Genomic DNA, 17,700 nt, shown 5'->3' on the forward strand with positions numbered 1-17,700 from the left:
TTGCAACAAAAAGAGAAAGGTTGTATGTTTAATAAACCACTTAGAATTGAGTTTAGCCACCATACATTTTATTTGCGCAGTAGCGCAGTGGGTAGCACTGCTTCCTTGCAGCAAGAAGGTCCTGGGTTCGATTCCCGGCCCGGGGTCTTTCTGCATGGAGTTTGCATGTTCTCCCTGTGCATGGTGGGTTCTCTCCGGGTTCTCCGGCTTCCTCCCACAGTCCAAAAACATGACTGTCAGGTTAATTGGTTTCTCTAAATTCTCCCTAGGTGTGAGTGTGTGTGTGTGTGTGTGAATAGTTGTGTGTCCTGTATGACTCTGTGTTGCCCTGCGACAGACTGGTGACCTCTCGCCCAAAACGTTCGCTGGAGATAGGCACCAGCAACCCTGCTGACCCCACCAGAGACAAGGGTGGACAGAAAATGGATGGATGGACATTTTATTTTTTGAGACTTTTATTACATGATCTTTTTTTTTATTAACTTTCCTAAGTAAAATGGTGAGACATGACTAACATGCTTTCCTCTCTCTCTTCTCCTCCCTGCAGTGCCGACGTTTACCTTGGTTAGCAGCGACACGTGAGCATGGTCAGCCTCCGTGTCCAGAACAACATCCCATAAAGCCCAAATGTAGCCAACCAGCACAGAGCATGTTTCCACGGCTTTCTGTGTTCCTGACAGAACCACTTAGAGACTACAGCTACATGCCTGCACAGAGATCAACACTCCGTAGTAGCAATCAATGGCTGGTGGGAAGTCTTTGGATCCTGGCACAGACAGAGCTCGTTATTCCTTAGGACCTTTTAGACATTTTTCAAACTGAGAAGCTCCTTTTATCCCCTAAACATGTTTGTATAAAAAAGATTGCGAACTGGTTATAGATTATGTTTTTACCAATGGGCAAACCCTGAGAAGGATCAAAAGGAAAAAGAGTCTTATTTCAGTGACTCAATTCAGTAAATAAAACATATATCAGTTAAATAATCACATCTTGTTTTTTTAGACTTTATTTTTGTTAATTATAAGTTTTTGCTTAGATCTAAAGAAAACAACATTTAAGTTTAGAATATGTCATACACATGGCTTAATCAAAAGTATGTTTAATCCCTGTCTGAAGGATGTTGTTTTCAAAGTTTCCTTTTAATCTGACAAACAAGCCCTGGCTTGTTTGTCAGATTAAAAGTAAACTTTGTGGGGTTTCTGCTGAAAACAGTCAAGGTTCTTTACTGATATCCTCAAGGGCAGATCTACATGTTAGACTAATCGAACATGTTTGATTAGTCAGTTAGGACCACTGCTGGCAACCTTGAGCTTTTCTTATCAGACACCTTCACTGTTTCTGTCCATTAATTAACATTTGCTATGTTTTCTAGAAGACTGCTAGAAAACATGGCAAATTAAACATATAAAGAAGATTTCTGATTCATGAATCATTTTCAGACATGTTTAAATTGCTTGTTTGAAATTGAAGAAATGATGACAGCTCACTGGCATCTTTCATTAAGGGGAAACAACAGAGAAATAAGGATTGTTTTGGATTTAGCGCCATCCATCCTCCCATTAACTCTGATCAGCTTCCCTTTCCCTGCTGAAGCATAGATTATGTTCTGGATTTTACTGAGAGGGATCAGAGTAAGGGGACTGAACCCAAAGCACTTCTAACATTTTAAAAACATGTTTTTTGTTTGTTTGTTTGTTTGTTTGTTTTTCTTTTGAGAAATAATAATTTCCAAATACATCACAATTATGCAGACCTTTGTATTGGTCCACTGAAGTTTGTGGACAAATGTTAAAGGGTTATGAGTACTGTCACATGGCTCTTCCAAAGTTTCAAAAACCAAATGGCCTACGGGTGAGACTATGTCTCACTTTACAGTGAACTGAATGACGACATACTGTTTTACATTTTGTGTCATCATCCAATCTTCAATCTGATTAAAAATATTTGATTGATGCCGTTGGAAAGCCATAGCATCAGGTCAAAGACAAATCCTAGTGGCCCCCAGCTTTCCTTGACAGTAACGGTTCCCTCAAACCTTTGTATTACCTACACCTGCTTCTTCTAGGTGTAGCACCAGGTGAGAAAACTGAAATGGTCTGTGTGGCAAAAATCCAAAGCAAATACAAGTTGAGTCCCAGACAGATGGAATCTTCTGCGCTGTCCTAGCCTGGCCTTGGACCTCGCCTAGTCCTCGCCTTCCTGCACTATTCCACTCCATTCAAATCTCACTTCAAAGCTCAGTCTGGGCTTTCTCCCATTGACTTTGATTCCCTCTGGTAGAATTTCTACTAGCCCAATCAGTAAAAAGAAAGTTTTAAGGATAACATTGATTTCCTTGGTAACACTTTATTTGACTGGATGTGAATAAGACTGTCATGACATTGTCATAAACATGACGTAACACCTGTCATGTACATGAGTATTGAATATTTATGACTGTTGTCATAAAGTGTCATTTGGTAAATCATGACACTTTTAATGCAAAGTTGACATTATTCAAAATATCTTTGTTATGACAACTTGACATTAACCAAGAAATCATGATCTGACATAAATTTGTTATAAAAGTATTACTGATTAAACTTTAGCTTTAATAACATAAAGCTATATTATTTTTAAAGTTTGATCAGTAATCATGATCATAACAAATTTATGTGATCATGATTTTTTGTCATAACAAAGATATTTTGAATAAAAGTGCATTAAAAGTGTCATGATTTACCAAATGACACTTTATGGCAACAGTCATAAATATTCATGAAGACTTACTAATGTTCATGACAGGTGTTACGTCATGTTTATGACAATGTCATGACAGTCTTATTCACACCCAGTCAAATAAAGTGTTACGATTTTCTGTTCTGTTTTCAAATTGTAGTCTTCCTGTAGTTTCAGCAATGGCAGTGAAGGAAGTGAACAAACCGTTCAGACCATGTCGGCAGCTTTGCCACATATTGAATTAACTTTAACAGCCATTTAATCATATCAGCTCTCTTCACTGTGGAGGATGGTTGTTTACAGAGCAGGCAATTTCCAGTAAGATTCTTAGTGTCAAACTGGCACATTTTATACAAACGTTTAAAACCTCAGAGCAAAACCAGGAAGCAGACCTTCTGGATGAAGCAAACTTTAGAACAAGAAGCAGGCTATCACTGCCCCAATAGAAACTCACATTTTAGAATGAGAAGCAAAAATGCTAAATGTCTCAACTAAGTCTTTTCTGTAATTGTTTCTCAAAAAGGCCCCAGGCAAACACTTCTGGCCAATTTAAGGCCACTGTACAATCGGAGCTGCTGAATATGTGCAAACCATTTCACAGTACTGACACAATGTGGAGCTTGTTTCTGGGGTCATTAGAATTTTGTTGCTAAACACATAGACGTTAAAGTACAGAGCTATTAATCTGAATAAGAAATAGCGTGATAATCCTTGCCATGTCTGCTGTTAATGAGCTGCTGAAGGCGAGTGTACATCCATTTGCCTTCAAACACATGTAGTGCTTAACATCAACCCCAAGTGACCACTAAAGTGTACTGATTTTAAACTCATTTTGATTTCTGTCTTGTTTAAGGCTAAAGACTTCCTGTTTTCATAAAAATACCACTTGTCCTTTGACATATATGCAGATAAAGTATATCATAAATATATACAAACACAGGCAATTTTTCTTCAAAATGGTGCCACTTCATGCTGCTGTTTTTCTCTTCTTTTGTAGAGAACTAACTCTTTTTGAAATATTTATTTGGATTGGGTGATTTAAGTCTTGGTTGGGCATGCAAAGTATTAGAATGCTTCAGAATTTTGTCTGTTTTTGCAGCTTTTGTCTTCTGTTGTCCTCTCTGTTTGCTTAAGTAGCAAACATGAAATAAAGAGTTTGTGATTCTGTCCTAGATGGTGACACATAGGAGAATAGCACACGTATGAAGCAATAAGGCAGACTTTGGCGCTTCAGGACGAATAAATTTAAGACATGTATAAACTGTAAAACTAATTCTAAAAAGAAGCATAATTTATCTACAACCTGAAAAAGAGTGAATATTAAAGACATTGTTATTATAAGGGTCAATATGCAAAAGGTTCATACCCCATCTGTTTTATATCATGTGAAATAAATGTTGATGTTCCTAAAGTTGTTCAGTCTATTTTCTTTAATGGATGATCATTTCTCTGGTGCATTCAGTTGATATACAGTTCTAAATATAAAATGGACTTTCCTCACCATGGGATGTCTTACTTGTTTTATTTTATTTTTGTTTTTGGGAAGGCAAGTCAGGGAGAAAAATGTTGCTGTCAGACAATTGCTATTACACAGAGTGTAGTTGTCACGCTCCCTTTTTCTCCATGGAGCTTTAAGGTTGTAAAGACACTAAGTTCAATGTTTGAAAGCCTGTTCACTATTCGGTTCAAATATGTTCTGTTACCCATAAATGTCACTTTGATTATTCTAATAATGTGCATGTAAGCCACATTAAAGGACTGATAACACTTCCTTGTGGAGTTCCATTAGCAATACCTACTTAAATAATAATATGAGAATTCTCTGCATATTTATAATGTACATGTGGAAAAACTAACAACTGTAACATATAATGTCCAAGGTTTAAATCACTGTCACTTTTCAGTTTTTATTGACTAAAAATGCAATCTTCTATTACAAGAAACCCATTTAAAAGAGTTAAAACATAAAAATCAAAGCTGGTACTCAGTAAGCTAGCCCTGTCTTACAATATTTGTACAAAAACACTAAAACTGTTTTTTTACTATGTTTCTGTGTAGGCACTCCTAAATCTACTGCTTTTGTTTTGTTCCAAGGAGCATTAATGAGGTTAGCAGTGTTTCATTTTTCGAACTTCAAAATGGTTTAGTTGCTATGGCTGTCAAATATTATTTACATAGCATTTTAAAACATTAACAACATACATGTGACACCTTAGCTAAATGATCTGCCATATCATTCCCTTCTATATCTTTATGAGCAGGTATCCACATAAACCTAATCTGTCATGAAGTGCTGAGTGTGGTGGTGAGGCAGACGCTGTGGATCCAGATACAGAGTGAAAATGGTTTTAATGCACAAAAACTAGACACAAAAGGTCCAGCACTGCAGAGTGGAATCCAGGGCTCTACGCAGGTAGCAAACAAGCACACGAATGGACAGACTGAGGAACATCAGAGGAGGACCCCATGAGGAACACAGGACACAGGTGGGGTTGATTGCACAGAGGGTAATCAAGGAAACAAGACACACCTGGGAAACAATCAGGGGGAGACAGGACAAGACGGAGACTCGGAGACACGGAAACTCAAAATAAACACACAGAAAAACACGGAACATGACATAATCTTTATTTGATTTTGTGTCATTCTAAATATAACTTTATAAATTTCATATACCAACTCCATATGACTTTCAGATTTAAAATAGACATTAGTGATGATAATGAATCTGAATATATAAGAACTTTTGCTATTTTATTTTGCTCTACCCACTGTAAGGCCATCAGTATTGCTAACATTTCCACTGTATAAACAGCTAAATGTTCAGATGTTCTTCGTTTCATAAATATATCTAGTTCAGGAATAGCATAAGCAAATCCTGTTTTATTTGAAACTAAATCTTTTGAACCATCTGTATATATAATTATAAAGGATTTATACATATTCCTAATTCTGTCATTTATAAAACTTACCCAGTTATTATCTTTATTAGCCTGCATTTCTTTATAAACCTCTAGATCAACAGTCCCATAAGGAAACAACCAAAAAGGTGTAACTGGATGAGGCACCAGAACACGGTACCTCTTTCCCTGTATCCTCATTTCTGCAGCGGATTTATCTGCTGCCCATGCAAAACAATCTATTTTACCTTTTCTACTCTCCCAGCAAGGTCTCAGGATTCTTACTGCTGGATTATTCTCCTCCTTATGTCCCTGCAAACTCACCCAATAATTCAGCATAATTTGCTTTTGTCTTAAAATTAAAGAAATCTCTCCCATTTCTACCTGCACCGCCAAAGATGGAGATGTCTTCAAAGCTACATACTATAATCTCAAAGCTTGATTCTGAATTATCCATCCATCCATTTACAATACACCCTTTGTCCCTAATGGGGTCGGGAGGGTTGCTGGTGTCTATCCCCAGCTAATGTTCCGGGCGAGAGGCGGGGTCACCCTGGACAGGTCGCCAGTCTGTTGCAGGGCCACACAGAAAACACACAGGACACACAACCATTCACACACACACTCACACCTAGGGAGAATTTAGAGAGACCAATTAACCTAACAGTCATGTTTTTGGACTGTGGGAGGAAGCCGGAGAACCCGGAGAGAACCCACCATGCACAGGGAGAACATGCAACCTCCATGCAGAAAGACACCGGGCCGGGAATCAAACCCAGGACTTTCTTGCTGCAAGGCAGCAGTTCTACCAACTGCGCCACTCTGCAGCCCTGATTCTGAATTACTTCTAACTTACTAATCACTGTTTTCACAGCCTGCCTGTAAACTACACACCCATAATGCAATAATGATATAATCAAAGCAATATATATCTTTTTTAAAGTAATTTTATTTGCACCCTGTTAAACACCTCATTATATTTATATCTTTTTTACTTTTCCCTTCAATAAACTTTACATGATCATCCCATAAAAGCTTGAAATCAAACATAATTCCTAAAAAACAAAATTTACTTCCTTTTTCTATTTTTCCTCCATACATTTTTAAATCAATTTCCTCAATTTTCTTCCTACTGAATACAACAGTCTTTGTTTTACTTACCGAGGATTTAACTCCCCAGTTATAACCCCATTTTCAACAGATTTAATAGAATTCTCTATTTTCTCATACACTATTCTTACATTTTTCCCTTTTCTTCACAAAGCTCTGTCATCAGCAAATAATGACTGCATGACATCCTGATCTACTTCTGTAAAAACATCATTAATCATGATTGAAAATAATAAAGAACTGATAATACTTCCCTGTGGAATTCCATTATCAATTTTATATTTATCGGATCTTGTTACTCCCATCTATAGCTGTATAACTCTATTCAACAAAAAATCTTTAATCCAATTATAAACCCTTTGTAATGAAGGTTTTCATTACTGGTATAAAAACACTTGAAAGGGGTTGAATGATGAGACAAATACAAATTGAAGTATTTTATTGTTTGTGTTTTGTCCAGTGGCACCTCCGCTGGAACTGATGGTGTCCTGTTAAAATAAAACAAACAAATGGATGGGTCTTGTAGTTACAGACAGTTGTCTGAAATACACTGAAATGTTTGTAGAAATGGCTCCGTCTCTTCCTCTGCAGGGTGTTCAGGCTAAAAGATTCCCCGGGGGCCTGAACACCTTATAAAGGTTCCGGAAGAGACCAAATGCAGATGGAAAAGGGGGAGCGATGAAACTATGTATTTTAGAAGTTTAATGATTGGATTTATATTTATAGAAAGGTATTTTAGAAATGAAATGGCAGCTTAAAAATGAAGAGTGTTGTTATGATTATGTTGAAGATTTAGTTGTTTTGTCAAGATTGTCTGTATATAGGTATTTTGTCCTACCCTGTTCCTTGGTGGGGTTGTTAATGGGAGCAGCCAGGGACTATAAAAACCTGTATGTTGGCCACATTGCAGGTTAGTAGGTGTGGCTGCTGCTGAGACCCATGGCCATTGTAAGCAGGATTGTTTCTATGTTAAATGTTGGAAAATAAACACCTGGTTGGTTTGCACTATTTCTCTGCCTCAAGACTCCTCTGTAAACCAGCCGCTAAGGGCCATCCTAACACCCTTCCTGTAATCCCCATTTTATATAACTTTATAAGCAAGCCATCCTTCCATACCATGTCATATGCTTTCTCAATATCAAAAATACTACTACTACTTCCCTATTAATTTGAGCTTTTCTAATATCTGACTCCAAACACACAACTGGATCCATTGTACTCCTTCCTCTTCTGAATCCACTTTGACATGAAGACAAAAGTCCTTTACTTTCTACATAATATGTAATCCTTTCCATTATCATTCTTTCCATAATCTTTCCTAAACATGAAGTAAGAGCAATTGGTCTATAACTAGAAGGGTTTGTTGGATCCTTTCCCGGTTTAATAATTGGCACAATAATTGCTTCCTTCCAATTAGAAGGTAATCTTCCGTCTTTCCAGATCTTATTATATAATCTAAAAGTTTTCCTTCAACTTGATTCCCTAAGTGTTTTAACATAATATAGCATATCTGATCTTTTCCTGGTGCTGTTAATCCTGTTCTAGATATTGCTCTTTTCATTTCTTGCATAGAAAAAGAAACATCCATGACATTACCTGGAGTTGTTCCACCTTCTAAAATAAACTCATTTGCCCTTCTTCTCTGCTCCCTCCTAAATTTCTCCTGTTCCGTTAAATTATCTGAACTATGGATCTTTGCAAATGTTCTTGCCATTACTTCAACTTTCCCTTCATTTGTTACTGTTGTTTCTTCTTCATGTTTTAGATTTGGTTTTGTTCTCTCCTGTATGTTTCCCCTCATTTTCTTAATCATTTCCCAAACATTAGCTATAGGAGTTGTTCTATACCCTCAGCAGGGTCCTGGAGGGTGTATGGGAGTTCGCCCAACCAGTCTACATGTGTTTTGTGGACTTGGAGAAGATGTTCGACTGTGTCCCTCAGGGAGCCCTGTGGGGAGTTCTCCAGGAGTACCAATCAAGGACTCCTTGATTGGTACAGGTCCCTGTATGACCAGTGTCAGAGTCTGGTCCGCATTGCCGGCAGTAAGTCGGGCTCGTTTCCAGTGAGAGTTGGACTCTGCCAGGGCTGCCCTTTGTCACCGATTCTGTTCATAACTTTTATGGACAGGATTTCTAGGCGCCGCCAGGGTGTTGAGGGGATCCGTTATGGTAGCCTTAGGATCAAATCTCTGCTTTTTGCGGATGATGTGGTCCTTTTGGCTTCCTCAGGTCGTGATCCGCAGCTCTCGCTGGAGCGGTTCGCAGCCGAGTGTGAAGCGGCTGGGTTGGCGATCAGTAGAGGGTAAAGTACCTTCTTCAGGGTAGAGTTCCTTCTTCAGGTCAGGGGGGGAGTCCTGCCCCAAGTGGAGGAGTTCAAGTATCTCGGGATCTTGTTCATGAATGGGGGAAGAAGGGAGATCGACAGGCGGATTGGCGCAGTGTCTGCCGTCAAGCAGGCGCTGTACCGGTCCGGGCATCTGGTCAGGATGCCTCCTGGACACCTCCCTGGTGAGGTGTTCCGGGCACGTCTCACTGGGAGGAGGCCCCGGGAAAGACCCAGGACACGCTGGAGGGACAATGTCTCTCGGCTGGCCTGGGAACGCCTTGGGATTCCTCTGGAGGAGCTGAATGAAGTGGCTGGGGAGAGGAAAGTCTGGGCCTCCCTTCTGAAGCTGCTACCCCCGCGACCCGACCCCGGATAAGTGGAAGAAGATGGATGGATGGATGGATGGATGTCAATTAAATCCTATTTAACTAATCTTTTTTAGTTATTCAAATGACTATCCAAGCTAATCCTGGTATATGTTCCCTGACAGTGGCTTTTTTCTTTTGTCACCGACTGATTTAACAATAGACATTTGTTTTAATGTATTTGGAGTGCAGTGCTTGTTGGGGCAGACAGTATTCTTTGAGTTTTGATTTGCCTCCTGAAAAACTAAAATTCGTCAAAAATTCTCTTTTTTTTATTCCTAGTTGGCTCTCTGATCTGATCCCTCATATTTTTACTCATCAGCCAGAATTTTACTCTTCCAACAGCTTTAAGTCTGTTTCTGCTGTGCAAGATTGATATATCTTTGCAGAACAAAGAAATAGTGGAAATTTCAAGAAGGTGCAAATTTTGGAGGTGAAGGGTTTAATTATTTTTATTTAAGAATCTTGTGAAAGATCTTCTCGAAGTCTTCCCAGATGTCAGAGTTTAGTCTTCTTGCTGGCTCTAAGTTTATTTGTGTAGCACATTTCAGCAACAGTGCAGTTTCACAGTGATTTACATAATAAAAAGCACACAAATATGAAGTCACAAAATATACCATAATCAACAATTGAGAAAACCAATAACAACCATTACATTTTGATGAGTGCCATCATCAAAATCATTAATACACATGAACTATAAAAGGTTCCTTTTATTTCGGCCACTGCTGAAGACAAATACTCCTCTGATGCGATCACATACATACAGCGGCTCATCACGCTTTTATTTTGAAAAGCAAAATGAAGCAGTCACGTGACCCATGCAACGCGAGGCCTCGATACTTGTGTCGTTGCAAGTCGACACAAACATCGAAGCGGGGCTTCATCGGACACGCCCCGCTGGCTTCAGATGGCCTATTACTAACTCCTTTATTTCTCTCTCATTTTCTTCTGCAGACTCATCACAGTTTTTCCCCAGTCTTCCCTTCTTTCCTACACCTGCCTTCGCTGATGAATTTTCTCTTTTTGGACTCATCCTTTCACTTCTCGATGTTTCACTGCTCCCGTCACTCTCGTTATCTGTACTATTTTCCCACTCTGGTCTATCTTTGTGTAAGGTTCCATCTCAACCTTACACAAACAGACATGCAGTGAATAAATTGATTTTCAATCATTTTTTGCACTAAAGAATAAACACGTTTTCATCGTGTTTATTTCAAATGTGTATATATTTGAAATTTTAAATTGACATTGACATAAAAATGGAAAGTTTGTGTTTATATCATAGGTTTGTGATGCATTTCTACCCTAAATAAAAACATATAAAACTTCAGGTATTTCATATTAAGATACGTGAAAAAACCTCATGAAAACTCCATATGTGGTCTCAGTAAGAAAGGCTTCAATTATGCCGCATGAACTAATTAGTACATTATTACGAGAGAACGCAAAAGTTTTGCGAGCTGACGCGAAAGAAAACTATTTCCCCATGTCCCCTAGAGGGCTCCGTAGTGTGCTGATTTTTGATCGTTCCTCTTAAGCTCAAAGAGTTAAGTTTTTTTGTTTCTACTCAGAACGTTATGAATCCTTGCACTGATTTGTTCTACGCATCTGCCAGGCCCTGAGTGGGACCAGGGAGCACTGCAGCAACACCCCTAGAAAGAAACAGCCAACCAACACTCGATAAATAGGCTCATCACATCACCGCGTTCACTCCTCTAGTTTGGTTCCCTTATCTGTTTGTTGAAACACGTGGAAATGAGAGAATAGAACGTTAAAGTGAGCGAAGATGCTTCACTCTGTCAAAAGTTCACTTTTTTTTTTCCAACCTCAAGGGCCGCTGTCCTGCAGTTTTTAGATGTGCCACAGGTATAAAACACTGGAATGAAATGACTTAATTATCTCCTCCTTGTGTAGACCAGTTCTCCAGACCTAATTATTCTATTCAGATGTGGTGCAACAGAGGCACATCTAAAAGTTGCAGGACTGTGGCCCTCAAGGACTGGAGTTTGAGACCATGGTCTGGTCTTCTCGTTTTTACTAAGTCACTGCCTAATAAGATAAGTAAGACCTACTGCTTAAAGCAACAAACTAAAATTTAAGGAAGTCTGCTGCTTTTAGAAGCCATCAGTTGGAGGTAGTGAGAATACTTGTTTGAAACGGTTTTTTTTCTAAACGTTTTGAATTCGTTGTGGGTAGTCTGTTTAATAGCTAATTCCTTTATAAACCAAGTGAAACATCTTCTGAAATAGAGCAGCTTTTTCGCCACAATTTTTATGACGTCACGCCACCCTCAGCTTTGCTTTACATTTGAAGCTTAGAGCAGCACGGGGTAAACTTTTCTCGCGAAACATTACAAAAACAGCGCGTGTTCTGTGCTAAATGGCTCAGATGAGGGCTGAAGGGACTGAACACGGTTCTCAGTCTGAATCCAAACAAAGCGACTCTTGGACCAGCTTGAAGGGACAAGCCGCGGAAGACCCCAAACGGGAACCGGGTGTCAACAACGAGGACAAACCAGCCGAGGACTGCGGCAGTTGTACGGCAGTGGGGCCCGGGCACAACCCGCCGCCCTTTTCCGACATGGACGGGGAAGGTACGTCGCCTCACAGCAAGCCGGGCAACAACGATGTTGAAGGTGGCTTTAAACTCGGCGAACCTGGAGAAAGCCCTGCGCAGGGTAGTCTAGCGAGCAGCACAGACTCCGCACAAGAGGGCTCGCAAGTGCTGAAAGCAGAACAAAGAGAAGCGGAGAACGTGTGCAGCTCAGCGCCTCGCGGCTGCACAAAGCCCGCGGGAAAGGCCGAACACGCGGCCAGGAGGTGGGTCGGCGTGGAGTTGAACTCCGTTGAAGGAGAACCGCTCAGCCGCATGGACTCTGAGGACAGGTTGGTAAAAGCCGGAGAAGGAGGCAGAAGGCTCACTTGCGTTTCAGAGATGTTTCGGAGACCACACGGTCCAAGTTCACAACCTAAAGCGTTTAATAAAGTTTTTAGGGTGACTGTCTGTGTTTCCTAAGAAATTATTTCTTAAGAATAATGATCGCGTTGTATCATAACACTGTAGTATGCCGTACCATGTGACGCACATGTAGTGATAACATTTACCATGTGATTATGCCTTTAAATCCGCAGTAACACTTCCTGCTCTTTTAACTAGTTTGAATTGATGTAGAAAGTAAGCAGCAGTCAGAGATCCGGAGACAGACTTTCAGAAAGTTCTTCTCAGAGGCAATCATAACCGATGTGGTCTAGAAAGGCCTTGATGTCTGAGAAAAACATCTGATTTTCTGAAAGTACAACTGAGAAAATCAAAAGAAAATTTGTTACCCATTTCAGAAAGTGAAGCTGTGATTACGTTTTTTACTTGAAATTTTGATAACAGATTATAAAAAAATCAATATTTAATGTCTCAAAAAATTATAATATGGTAAAACAAAACAGAATATTCTAAACAGAAATTACAGACTTCTGAAAAGCATATTCAGAAGTCTGAATACTCAATACATAAATTACTGTATCGGTGCACCTGAGGCATCGTTTCTGCTGTGGTGAGCAGAAAACCCAGGTTGCATCACATCATCAGCATGTTGGATGGGGTTTCTCATCCTCCTCTTGAAGTTCTAGTTTGGCCCTTAAGAACAGGATTGGCACATGGTCAGTGGAGCAGCTTTTGGTACCTTAAGGTTGGCCCATTGGAAAATTAAATCATCTCCATACAGCATGCCATTGATACACATGAAGTGTTCTAGAATTTCCTGATAGATGGCTGCATTGACTGTGACTTCAGAAAGTCAGAGGACATCTGGAAACTTAACTCTGGCAACATGCAATCTGTGCCTCTCCACTCTTCCGCCAGACTGGCACTTTGATTTCCAAACTATATGCAGAATTTATTTTCATTCAAAAAGGGGCTTTGGACACCAAGCAAGAGGAAAAGAATTGAATTTTTCTGACTCTGGTCAGAAGCTTCTCCAAACTTTTTAATTTTTCTCCTACCACACCTTTTCCCTCCACTCAGTTTTCCATAGCTGGAAAACTGCTTACAGCACCATGCAAGCAACCAGCTTCTTCAGCAATCTCTGTGGAAGCAGCCAGTGACTGTCTTCCCCATGGTTGTATCCTAAGATACAACCTCAAGAGGCTTGAGAAACTTCTGCAGCCATTTTTAGTGATTAACATGTGACAACATGAGTTTGTTGGTATTTTTCACATTCTAATTTTGAGTCTCTGCATTTTGGGTTTTTCTTATCTTGTAGCTATTATCTAAATGACAAGAATTAAAAGACTGAAATATCAAGATGTGATATTAATGTGGTCTGAGTGTAGAAACAGAACTGAGGTTTTATATAAATGTGGCTAATTAGTGAAGTTAGTGTTGGGATTGGTTCCCCGCCCCAGGGACAAAGTTGGTTCACTTTTAGTTTTTTCCTTCAATAAAATGAAATTATTAAAGTAGGATTAGCATTTTTTTCACCTCTGTACAAGATGATCATCTGAATCAATTGGGATTTGATTGTTGACTTCCTGAACAGTAATGGTCAAGTGTTATTGACCCATTAGCATTGTTGCTAATGTAGCATTGTATCCAAAACATCATGATGAAACTTTTAGTTCAGGCCATTCTTTGTTGCTTCTGTTATGGTTTCCTGTATCTGTTCCAGTTTCTGCTCCACCCTGATGGACATAGAGAGCACTGCGTCCAGCGGTCGTTCCACTCCTGCCATGCTCAATGGTCACAGTGGGGGGGCAGCGGCAGTAGCAGGCTCTGGACCTGCTGTGAGCAAATCTCTGAACTACACCTGCTGCTGGGATGACTGCCAGCTGCTGTTTTCCAGCAGCCCTGACCTGGCTGAACACATCCGAGCCATGCATGTGGACGGACAGAGAGGAGGGGTCAGTCTATGTGTGTGTCTGTTTGACTTGAATTCTGCTGGTTCTGGTAGCTCACACTGTCAGCGTTAGGGTTGACACAGACCACCATATTTTCATGTTGAAAAGTTTACAAAAAACTGGCGGTATGATCAGGCGTGATAATTTTTCCAAACTTACCCGTTTGTGTGTGAAGCACACACACTCTTCACCCAGTTCTAAACCTCTGTCTTTTCTGTCACTGTTCCTGGTGTATAAAAAACCCTTAGCAAATAAAGCCTGGTGGCCTGCCAGGCCTATACAGCGTGTGTATACTCACACTGTGAGCAGTTCATAATGAGATAACTTAGCTGTGCATTAAAGGTGGATAAAAAAAAAAAATCAACATTTTTGTTCTGTATTGACTGTAATCATGATAGAGTCCCAGATTAAGTTTAGTTTTGAAGGTACTTTCTGTTTCAATACAATATTTATATTGTCACTTATTGTTGGTGCAGTATTTTTGTCATTATTTAGCAGAAGTCAGTTTTCACTTTGCAGTGTTTTTTTTTTCTTTTTTTGTAAATTGTTTTGTATAAAAAGGCCAAATTTTGTTGATCATAATTAGGGGTGCACCAATAAATTGGCCCCCATTTCCTTTCTTTTGAGAGATTAGCTCTAAATATCAACTACTGTCCTCTTTTGAGAGGTTTGACTGAGACCCACCAACTCTGTGACATTCTTGCTACATTTCAGAAAAAAATCAGTATTGGCCAAAATTGGACTTGCTACATCAAGTTATTAAAAATTGTAATCGACCAGAAAACTGTAGTCAGTCAGTGCAAGATGAGAGGATCTGGTCTGTCTACATTTCTGCATTACAAAGTAGATTTAGGACAATTGGTCCTCATATTTTAGACATACATTTGCAGTCAATTCTAGTTTTCAATCTGATTGTCTGTCACTTATTGTTGGTGGAGTATTTTTGTCATTATTTAGCAGAGGTCAGTTTTCACTTTGCAGTAAAAAACCTGTTTATGGCTTTCATAACTCTGGTAGAACATGACAGCTGTTTACCTGAATGCTGACCACAGCATAAAGTGATTGTTGGTGCACAGCTGCAGAGGATGTTTGTTGATGATGTTTGTTAGGGGTGCATCAATAAATTGGCCCCCCATTCCCTTTCTTTTGAGAGATTAGCTCTAAATATCAGCATTGGTGGAGTCTGTGCTTCAGGCTCCACCAATGCTGACTGCTGCAGCTCTCTGTGACTCAGGTGTTTGTGTGCCTGTGGAAGAACTGCAAGGTGTACAACACTCCGTCCACCAGTCAGAGCTGGCTGCAGAGACACATGCTGACCCACAGCGGAGACAAGCCCTTCAAGGTGACATCACACATCTGCAGCTTCTACATCAGGTTCATGTTCCCCCTCCAACTAACTGTCCATTCTCTTGCAGTGTGTGGTTGGTGGCTGCAATGCCACTTTTGCCTCACAGGGGGGGCTGGCACGCCACGTCCCCACCCACTTTAGTTCCCAAGGTTCTTCCAAAACATCCAGTCAGGGCAAAGTGAAGGAGGAATCTCCATCCAAGGCTGGTCTGATCAAGAGGAGGAAACTCAGGAACAAATATAGACGCTCACTGCGTATGATTGATACACACAATCATGAATTCAGTCTAATAGCTGACATCAGTCAGTCTCACAATGAGATTCTTCACCTGTTTTCAGCTCGACCTCATGACTTCTTTGATGCACAAACCATGGAGGCCATCCGGCATCGAGCCATATGTCTCAACCTGGCAACACACATTGAGAGCCAGGGCAACGGACACAGTGTGGTCTTCCACAGCACGGTTGGTTCTCTCTCTGGCGCTCAGAGCAGGATACCACAGCATGAGTTCACCACTGCTCTCTTTTGGTTTCCAGGTGATAGCCAGGAGAAAAGAGGATTCTGGGAAAGTGAAGGTGCTGCTACACTGGACACCTGAAGACATGTAAGTCCTGAACCCCCCAGAAACTCCACTGTTCTCATAACTGGTCATTTTAGCAGTTGTCTGTCAGTTTCCACTCAGTGACATTAAAGTGTTCCTGTATGCATCAGACTGCCTGACGTGTGGGTGAATGAGAGCGACAGACTGCAGCTGAAGACCAAGGTGGTTCATCTGTCCAAGCTGCCGACGGACACAGCTGTCCTCCTGGCCCCCAACATTTACAGGCAAGGGTGAACATGGAATTGCATTGCAAAAAAACATTGAAAATAACTTTTTAAAATCTTTTTTTTTGTGCCTGTTTTTCTCCTCAGGATGTTCTTCTGATGAATTCAACTTTGCTGAAATACCAGGGGAAGACATTTCTGCTCAGCTCCATGTGAAGTTTCCTCTTCTTCATCCAGGAGGATTTTAGGAATTTAGTAACTTGTCTCCTTGGCTTTTTTTGGCCACCAGTATTATTAGGTGCAGTTTGTAGAAAGCATGTTGCTTGTTTTAGGTAACACAGCTAGAGTGAAAAACAAATGGACTGCATCTGTAGAGAGAGGCAGTTGTAAATATATAAGATTTGTAATATATTTTTATACACTTTTCGTACTCCCATGTAGCTGATGCAGACCTTTTTAATAAAAGTCTCAAAATGAGCTCATGTTTACATTCAAACAGACAGTTGTTTCTTTGTTCTCATTGTCTTAATTAATTATCATTAATTCATAAGCATTAACATATTAGGGTATATATGTATACCCTAATATATTTATGTGTGTGTGTGTATGTGTAGCCGCCCTCTTCTGACTCATCTGCTGTACTTTCGTTGTGGAACCAGCAGAGGACCCCGTCTGCTGGCAGTAGGCCAGTTTTATTCTGTTTAAAACAAGAATATTCTCAGCACAGTTCTTGGGCTCTGGCGTTCCCACCACACACACCTTAACCAATCAAAAGAATAAAAATAACCTCAATAACCATTGAGTAAGGTAAACTCAATAAATGTCATTAATGTGGGAATTAAATACCCAGTACAGTGCTGCGCTAAACATAAAACAGTTGGGGAACAACATATAACAACTTGTGAGGCTGACAAACATACTTTTTAGGACATTTTGAATATTTTAATACACAAACAAGACAACTTTGTAAGCTCGCAGCTCGGCACGAACACAGGATATGAGGAGGTAACAAGAAAATAAAAGCTTCTTCTTTTCTCTGTAATTTTTCCCTTTCGAGTTCATATGACTTACAGTTCATCAGTATGTGTTCTACATTTTATTTTTCTCCACATCTCACATTTATCACTATTTTTCCTCCCTATTAAATAAAGCATGTCATTTAAGTAGGTATGACCTATTCTTAATTATTATTTCTTCTCTTCTGTTTCTTTCATTAATGCTCCGAATTCGAACTGACTTTTGTACTTCATATAATCTTCTTCCTTTCTTATCTTCAT

The 17,700-nt window shown here is 39.9% G+C and overlaps 2 protein-coding genes across 13 annotated transcripts in view; both read left to right on the plus strand.

Moving 5' to 3' along the window:
- Positions 1 to 4,488, plus strand: part of LOC122826053 (pleckstrin homology domain-containing family A member 5-like) — a 142,848-nt gene extending 138,360 nt beyond the window's left edge. For all 12 annotated transcript variants that reach the window (XM_044107532.1, XM_044107534.1, XM_044107536.1 and 9 more), the window contains one exon: positions 548 to 4,488. In XM_044107532.1, coding sequence (XP_043963467.1) covers positions 548 to 582 — 35 coding nt within the window. In that variant the 3' untranslated portion in view covers positions 583 to 4,488. The remainder of the gene's footprint in view (positions 1 to 547) is intronic.
- Positions 4,489 to 11,673: 7,185 nt separating this feature from the next.
- Positions 11,674 to 16,921, plus strand: aebp2 (AE binding protein 2). The gene is made up of 8 exons (XM_044107550.1): positions 11,674 to 12,306; positions 14,082 to 14,313; positions 15,545 to 15,652; positions 15,726 to 15,912; positions 15,997 to 16,121; positions 16,195 to 16,262; positions 16,370 to 16,483; positions 16,571 to 16,921. The coding sequence occupies exons 1-8, from the start codon at positions 11,801 to 11,803 to the stop codon at positions 16,581 to 16,583; spliced, it is 1,353 nt and encodes a 450-aa protein (XP_043963485.1). The 5' UTR covers positions 11,674 to 11,800; the 3' UTR covers positions 16,584 to 16,921.
- Positions 16,922 to 17,700: the final 779 nt, after the last annotated feature.

Source organism: Gambusia affinis, linkage group LG23 (assembly GCF_019740435.1).
Source record: "Gambusia affinis linkage group LG23, SWU_Gaff_1.0, whole genome shotgun sequence".
In the NCBI taxonomy this organism is placed as follows: Eukaryota; Metazoa; Chordata; class Actinopteri; order Cyprinodontiformes; family Poeciliidae; genus Gambusia; species Gambusia affinis.